General features: G+C 39.2%; 1 protein-coding gene across 1 annotated transcript in view; it reads right to left on the reverse strand.

Moving 5' to 3' along the window:
* The window catches only part of LOC102199648 (copine-8-like), an 84717-nt gene that overhangs the window by 36578 nt on the left and 39120 nt on the right, over positions 1-9019 (reverse strand). The window contains exon 5 of the mRNA XM_005731534.1: positions 3774-3813. Within this exon, the coding sequence (XP_005731591.1) occupies positions 3774-3813 (40 nt within the window). The remainder of the gene's footprint in view (positions 1-3773; positions 3814-9019) is intronic.

Genomic DNA, 9019 nt, shown 5'->3' on the forward strand with positions numbered 1-9019 from the left:
TTGACTTCCCCCTCAGTTCCAATTGTTTGTAGTAGATGCCTGTCCTCCTTGTATCCTGGGGCTGCTGGAGGTGTCTTCCTGTTGAACAGGAGTTCTTCCTTCTCAACATTACCAAGTACTTGTTCATAAAAAATCTGATCATTAAAGATTCCTCTCTCAGTACCTTTCTCAAAACAACTGTTGTTGTAAATTGGTGCTATATAAATACAACTTCCTGTGCCTGCGTGGGTTTCCTCCAAGTACGCAATAGTCCTCCCACATCCCTAAGAGATGTTTGTTAGGTTAAATGATGATTTGAGCCGTAGGTGTGATTATGATTACTTTCTATCTCTGTCTGGTCTGTGATGGACTGGCAGGCTATCCAGAGTGAACACAGATTCTGCTAGAATAGACTTCATCCATCCATCTAAAGAGAGTGGATGGATATTACTGATCCAATTAGAATTTTGGCAGAATTGTATATACAATATGTACATATCATATGCACAATCTCACACATTACAAGAAATTGTTTTAATATGGACTAAAAATTTAGCTCGAATAATATGAAAAATATGTTGAAAAAAACAAAAATACACATAAAATATTAAAATCCTAAGTCTTCAGAAAACTATAAGAGGTGTGTCATCAGCACCAAACAACACCAAAGGTAGAACAGAACTTTGTTTGAAGGACCCTTGGGCTTTAAGCCTGTTGCACTCAGTAGGTATTTCTTGCATCACACTTGTGAACAGTCTAATAAAGGAAATGCCACTATTCTTTTAAAAGCTGTTAAACAAATAACAAGATGTGATGTGCTTTTCTAACCACAAGACATTTAATAAAGGGAATAAAAGCTCCAGTAAAATCCAGCCGTCTCTCAAGCAGTCATGAGGGAACACCAGCCAGTTAACTTAATTACTGCCTGCAAACAAAAAAGCAATTTCTCCGCCTGGATTCATTTGCTTATCATCGAGTGCTGAATAAAGACTTTGTAATGAGACCGCTGTTTGTGAGAAGCACTGGTGTATTTTTCCACAAAAAAACATGAGTTGAATAACTGTGCGTGGTGACAAGCAGCGCTTAGGAAGAACGTCATACCCTAGCCTTACATCCAACTTTACTGTATGTCCCCTTTCTGAACTGTTTTTCCTGCAGCTTTAAGTACTAAAGGTATGTGAACCATATGGCACGGGGGAAAACATCTGTTTTGATTGGAGAAGGGAGGCATCCTCTAAGGCTGCCACTGAAGCTGCCAAAAAAGATACTGTACTTGTGTGCGTTTGCATTTTTTCTTCATTTTTAGCCACACGACTAGGAATGAACTGGACAATGGAGCCATCACTGTGTGCCAGATCCCCTATCCCACACATCCACAATGACGACAGGACGCATCCAAGCGTGCGCAGCCTTCATGCTTAGAGTGAATTGCAGCACTCACATTGCTCACTGCTCACAGAGGAAGCCTCGGGGCACGCTGAGATTGGGGCTGAGGAAAAGAGCTCCGCCAGCAGTTGGCAGTGAGGTCGAAGCTGGGTAATCGGAATGGGGCTGGGTGTTGAGGTGAAGAGAGAGTTTTATACTGAAGTGCTGCTCAAACCTCTGTTTGAACTGAAAGGGAATGTTGTAGCTTTAAGCCAGGGATATATCAAATTTCAGAAAAGCAGAATCCTTAATCAGCAGCAGCATGACAAAACAAAACCAGAAATAACAAAGCTGATCAGAAGCTGTGTCTGATATTTATGCGTTTTATTTGATCATTTCGTTGAGCTTTTTCTATTTCCTGGAGTTGCTGTCTAATGCCCAGGACAGTGTTTTTCTCCAAATGTAATCTCTTTGTTATATTAATAAACCACCTTTTGATAAAGATGACATGTTCAACATATTAAATTAGAAACAAAACAATGGAACCTACATGAATGAGAACTTTAAGATATATAGCCTCTGTAGCATTGCTGCCTAAGTTTAGGGGTCAGCGCAAATTGATTGATAACTATCCATTTAAACTAATCCTCAAAGAAAGTGTAAGTTCCATAAGTACTATCACAAGAAAGACAAACAACATGTATTTATTTGAAGTTAAGGCCACACTAACTCATATGAGTTGTGGCCAAAATGTTCTGGAAATCAGTCCATAAAATAATAAAAAAGCAATACCTCATTTCAATTTGTCCAATCTCCCCTTCAGGCTCCTCTTTGTTAAATGGCCGGTATTTAACTCATATTTACTTAGTCCCTATGGACCCCAAAGCGCTTTACACTACATTCAGTCATCCACCCACTGGTGATGGCAAGCTACATTGTAGCCAGAGCTGCCCTGGGGCGCCCTGACAGAGGCGAGGCTGCCGGACACTGGCGCCACCGGGCCCTCTGACCACCACCAGTAGGCAATGGGTGAAGTGTCTTGCCCAAGGACACAACGATCGAGACTGTCAGAGCCGGGGTTCGAACCGGCAACCTTCCGATTACAAGACGAACGGCCAACTCTTGAGCCACGATCGCCTCACATGTTAGCATGTCTGGCATTTATATTTTGTTTCCGTGCAATAGATCTCATTGCATGGATCATTCATTATACCTCTGCTCTGATTCTCTTTACATTTGTGAAAACAAATGTGTGCTCACAATCAAACACCTGACTGATGTGCTGCCTTCAGGGACCGTCTGTTTTTATTAAGCACTGCGGTCAATTCCCAGATGTGTCAAAACACAGCTTCCAAAAAGCTATTTCAAATTATCAGCCGAACTGAACGTGGTCTGGAAAATGCACAAGATGACTTTAACGGCAAGACTGGTAAAATATAAATTCGTATTTAACTTTCAGGAACTTTTCGATCGCTTTGCATTTAACTTGTGCTAGAAAACCCAAAGTATCAAAAAAGTATTATTTTAATGTGGACTGCACAACACTGGTCACTATATTCTTCATTTCCAGTTAATACTTGTACAGCTGCTGTTATTGTGTATGTATATATATATTTATTTATTTATATTTCTTCATACATACTTATATAGTTCTATATTGTGTATTTTGTTGTACAGTTATTTTATTTTCTACTTTAGTTTATATATTTTATCTTATTCTTTCCCAGTTAAATTTACCCTTCATTCTAATTTGTGTTGTACAGTTATTTCATTTTTAACCTTAAATTTTTTTAAATATTTTATTCCTTCCTAGTTAAATTTACCCTTTTTAATTTTTCATATTTATTTCCTATCTTATTCATAGCCTTTTCCTTTTTTTTTCTTTAGGTCACGAGTAGTTGTCTAAGCATTTCACTGCATATCGTACTGTGTATGACTGTGTACGTGACAAATAGAATTTGAATTTGAATTAAAAGAAAGAGTATATGCAAAGTAGCAGATGCACCCATAACTCAGTGCCCTGATTTATCTCTAATCAGCTGATATTTTTTGTTTTTCTTTGTTTTTTAAACATGAACAGCATCTATGAGGTGTGAGGTCTTGGTGACCTACAGACATAAGGAAACACTTTAAACCTCAGCCCTTGGTTGTTGTGTGGCTCTCAGCCTTTATTCTGGCCTTCAGTAAATGGAACAAAGTTCAATCAGACTGAGATCATTTACTTGACTTGGTCAGTAAAGAATAGTCCACCTTGTCACCCTGAAAAGCTCTTTGGTTGCTTTGCATGTGTGTTTATGATCACTACTTTTACCCCCAACATTCAGATTCAAATCAGGCTGCTATTGTTCTGGAAGGTTAACTGTGGCTGTATAAAATTTAAATGAATGCATGGCTGATTGTTGAACAGCTGAGGTGAAAGAGACACTCACATGTCTGGAGAGGTTGTCACTCTTGCAGTCTAAATCATACCTGCAGAGAAAAAGAAAAAAGATTAAATATCCGAACATGGACAGTGGCAGCACAAACTGACTGACAGATATGTGACTGAAAGGGGACCGTAGTGTCATTTTTTTTGCCTTCATTATCTAGAGGCATTAATGCAAGGTACAGCAGTTCTCACTAATCACTGTAAAGAAGCTATTCATGCTTAACACAGGTTTTGTGATGGCGGGACCAAAAGCTTCACTAAAACGATTTCATGCATGTGGGTACATAATTACCAGGCTCAGTACTTTTAGGTCAGGTGAAGGCTTCAGCAATTTTACCACCCAAATTTTCCAGCTTTCAATTATGACAGTTTAATAGCTTTTGGTTTGTAGTCAGTATGTATCCACAATGCCAATTAGATTATTTTAAAAACTGCATAAAATATATTTCAAAAAGAAAGAAATAACACAGAGAAATATTCAGGGAATCAACCAGAGTCAGCATGCTACGTACTGTATTCAATAAACACCACATTTATAAAACTTCATATAACTATCATCTATAGTATTTATATTATATATGCATATGCACATACATGCACCTGCACACAGTCAGACATACACAAACACACCCGTCACGGATTAATGGATCTCAGTGGTCCATTCTTACACTCATAATGAGTAATATAGTGATTAGGTGCTTAAATGCTTTTGGAGGATTTTTGCATCTGGGAATATTGTTAACTTTAAAGCACAACAAGGCCCCGCATTGCCTCAAGGTTTAGCTGTTCTATTTCAGCTAAATCGCAAATCCACTGACTGAAGCAATAAGAAACTCCAATGAGATTTTACTCGAGACATGTACTCTCGAGTAGAGTCTGGGTAGGTCTGGAACCAGCCAGAGAGGCACCAGTCCTGCAGTTTTTGTTGCTGCATCAGGTTATTGTACATGTATTAACATGATGAACGTGTCACTCTAGGTTTGTCATTTTTTATACAGATGTATTTCAACCCAAACTATACTCTTAACCTATAAGCAAGTGCATCTAAGTGCCTAAACCCAACCACACAATTTATTTAGTGTCTAAATCTAAATAACAAGTAAAAATGAAATTAAAAATTAGGTCAAAATTAAACAACTTGAACCAGGTTAACATTTAATGAGATTTAATGACCTCTCAATATTCCTCTCAAAGTTTTTAACTACGGTACATATCACTACTAGTGTTGAGGGTTTTTTTACCTGCCTGTTTGCAACTGTGCTATTTGAAATTGTGTACCAATTAGAAGAGCAGTAATATAGTAGTTTTTATAGTAATTTTTAGTATTGATTTAGTATCTGAGCATCATTTTGTTTGACAGCCCTTCACGCAAGTGACAGGAAACTCCACTGGGTAGACCTGCAACCTACTTGCAGGTCGGGGGACACTCTACTTAGCCTGGTGCTACCACCACCATACTTCAGCAGTATATGATGGATGGATGGAGTGCTCTTGGCACCCAGTATTGTTGTAGCTAGTCTGTCAGTGCACCAACACCAAACAAGATCTCATGTATGGTAAGAGAATGCATTGGATGCACAAGTCCCCTGGACTTTGGTAATACCTGAGAGGATGCTAACACCAGATGACAAAAACATTAACAGAGCGATTGTGACACTGCCTGTAGCACTATAAGCAACAATTCATTTTTACAGTCTGTCCAAACTGAAAATAAGGTGATGTACAATCACTAAATATTCATTCTTCCCTTAATCTATAATGAGTTGTCTGGATAAATCAGTATCCCACCAGGGGCAATCTGATAACAAACTTTTTGACTCAATGGAAAAATTGGACCAATAATTTTTTGTTTTGTTTTGTTTTGTTTTTTAGCTGGATATTTGGTTGTGTTACACTAGTGGGTAGGAAATGTGGCCTTGAGCCATTAACCTGAAACAGAGCCCTGAAGCTTCGTTCTAACTCCCTCAGTTTTCACTTTTTATTCAGACCCAAAAGACACTGACTCAAATGTAATCACTTTAGGCAGCTTAACAAGCTTCACTTGGCTCCTTCTGATGCTGTTGAAGGTTTTACTAAAAACTAACAGGCTTTCTCTTGAGGCATGCAGTGTTAATTTTCTGGTGCCCACCGAGCTTACAGTTGTCAAATGAAAAAATAAATGTGGCAGATCTTGCAGATTTATGACTTCCATCTGTGATTGCCGCTTCCCAACAAACGCTCGTAAAGGATTCAGAAATGAGCAATTCCTGTATTTGCCCATCCTAACATTGGTCCAAAACCAAACGCAGCAGCTATGTTGTGCATGCCATCTAATCTACTTGGCTCCCCACAGAGCAATTTATCCACCTTTATTTATTTCCTGCACCACGGAACCTCCTTCGGTGTGTCAGGTGTGTGTCAATATGCGAGTGCGGTGTATGTGCAGCAGTGTGCAGCCGAGTGTGTAAATGGAAGAGCCTGAGCGTTTCTTTCTACAGACAGCATGCCATGTACGATAAGGCGCCTGCTGACAAAACGGGGAGATGCCGTGTGTCACTACAGGATGTGGAAGAGAGCTCGAGTACAGTGCCATTACTAATATATTTCCATAAGCGCAAGGAAGACACGCTACTGTTACGCAACACGCTGCCAGCAAAATGCACAGGTGCGCTTCATGTTCTATTCGCCCCTTGCCTCTGTCACTCCCAAAGGTTCATAAATGACTCATTTAATTTTATTTAATTATAAGAGACCCAAAGAGAGCAAGAGATAAAAAAAAAGAGAGGGAGCACGAGGAAAAAAAGATGTATGTATGATGATTTGGCGGCACATGTTCACCCGCACATACACACGAACACACACAAGAGTGCTAGAGTAGATGTCCCATGGCGTCTTGTGAGTGCACATTTGCTGTGTATGACTGGACGTTCGTGCGTGAATGTTTATGTAGATGACGTCACTCTGCATCGGCACTGGGCCAGACAGGATTTCTCTCGGTCCTGCGCTGTCTGTCTTTGGGAGTGGGGGGTTGCTGCTCAGAGCTCTGTTTGAACTGAGCAACGATGACTAATGACAGCGCACAAATAAATGGGGCCGAAGAGGCAGGCAAACAACAGACAACGGCTCACTGACACTTCAGCGTTGTTTCCTAACAGCTTCATAAACCACTGAAAAGCTTTCAGGCTGACTGACACAAGATATCACACAAATATTTTATTAGCGGCCTCTACACTCACATGATCGAGATGATGTTTTACCAAAAATACTGCTATAAAAGGAAGTGAAAAACCATCCGACCTTCAGCTCATGTAGTCCAAGGCCACTTTATTAAGTTGTATCTTTCTCCCCTTTTGCTTTCAGAAAGCTTTCTTCTGATTGGCTGCCCCTCACAAACAAAAGCTCTGAAAAAGCAGGTGGGTGGAGCTGCAGAGTTATGTGTCTGCCATGACCACATTAAGGATATATCTGCTCACTGAGATCATACCAAACCAAGAGTAGAAAAACTCTCAGAAGCAGCCTGAGACCTGAGCTTTTGGCTTTCAGAGATTCAACACTGACCTCATTATTTGACACCGACCCTGTTGCCTTAGAGAAAAGTATGGTGGCTCTAAAAGGTAAAAAAAAACCTTAAATATCTGTAAATGGAAAAATGAGACACAATAACGTGATGGAACAACTGCAGAAGTAAAAGAGCAAAAAACTTGTAAAGGATTGCATTTAAAAGTATAATACTATATATTTGTTACAGTTAGCAAACGTCTATCTACTGTTAGCTTATCAGCTCGGTTTTTCTGTGTACTTTTGCAACATTTTTCTATTTGCTGTTGTTTCTACTGTTACTAGTATTTTTAGTGTCAACGCATGTGCGCATTTTCACTAGTCACTGTTTTTTCTTCTAAAATGCGTATTATTATGCATTATAAGTATTTTATGATTAAGAATATTGACATGCATGTTATATTTACAAAAAAATAATTAATTTTGGATAGAAAAGTTCGCATCCCAGTGCAGCACTGTGGCACGGTTAGCACTATTGCCTCACAGCATGAAGGACCTTTGTTGGACTCCACCATCTGGCCGGGGCTTTTCTGTGTGGAGTTGCATGTCCGTGTTCGTGTGGGTTCTGTTATGTTAATTGTTACTGTGTTCCTATGTTAATGTGATGAGTGAGTGTGAATGCTTGTCTGTCCCTCTATGTTAACCCTGTGACACACTGGCGATTTGTCCAGGGTGTACACTGCATCTTGCCCTATGGTAGCTGGGATAGGCTTCAAAACTTCTGCAACTAAAACAGAATAAAACAGACTATATTCAATTTTTCTCACACTCTTTTGTTTGATTCCTTGTGTACATACACAGGGAATATTTTGTTCTTTCATCTTGGATTGTGTGTATGTTAGTTTTCAGCCTGCTTCTTTGTCCCAATCACATCTTGTCTATATTTTAAATCTCAATGTTTCCTGTTGTTTTCAGCGTATTTTAATGTTAACATTCTGGATTACAGCAATAATGCAGTATTAATATTACCACAGTGAAAGAGAGGCTTCCTCTAATGCACAAACTTTTACATTTATATATAAAGCTGTGTGTCTTTCACACCGTGCCATCATTTATTTTGTTTTTCAGTTCAAATTCAGTCAATATTTATTGTTTTTTTTTCTTCCCCCAAAATGGAAAAGAAACATGACATGCATTCTTCATGGTGAATTTCTTCTTCTGCTCTGTAAAGGTCTTTGTTTTGCAGGAAATATTCAACATTAATATATTTAAGCAAATCTGACCTTGAAATTGGTTCCACTCTTTTATTCTTGAGTACCTTAAATATTTTTATATAGCTATATCTTTATTGTATTCCTTTTTTGGTGAGCATTTCACTTCATTTTTTGAGGTCTGATCCAATTTGCAACACTTGATTAGACCACCATCCACCCAGGGGGAGCATCTCAAACCATCAAATAAATAAATAAAGTAGGGGAGCATTCGGCATGGCCAGCGTCTATAAGGGCAGTTTGTGGGGGCTTAGTGCTAGCTGGCTATATGGGTCTATTGAAGGGATTTGAGGCTTTATAAAGAAGATGGAGGTAAGGAAGGAGTGTAGGAGCAGCAATGAAATGGGTTTCAGACCTCAGGACAAAGCAGGAGGCGAGTGCAGTTACTGGTCCTGTAATGAGAAAGAACCTGTGTGTGTACATGCATGTTAAAGCTCAACATGAGTGCAAAAGACTGCTTGAGCAGTAAAGTGTATGCATGAATGTGTGTGTGTGTGTG

The sequence above is a fragment of the Pundamilia nyererei genome, unplaced genomic scaffold (genome assembly GCF_000239375.1).
Source record: "Pundamilia nyererei isolate P.nyererei 1_Seehausen unplaced genomic scaffold, PunNye1.0 scaffold00043, whole genome shotgun sequence".
NCBI classification, from domain to species: Eukaryota; Metazoa; Chordata; class Actinopteri; order Cichliformes; family Cichlidae; genus Pundamilia; species Pundamilia nyererei.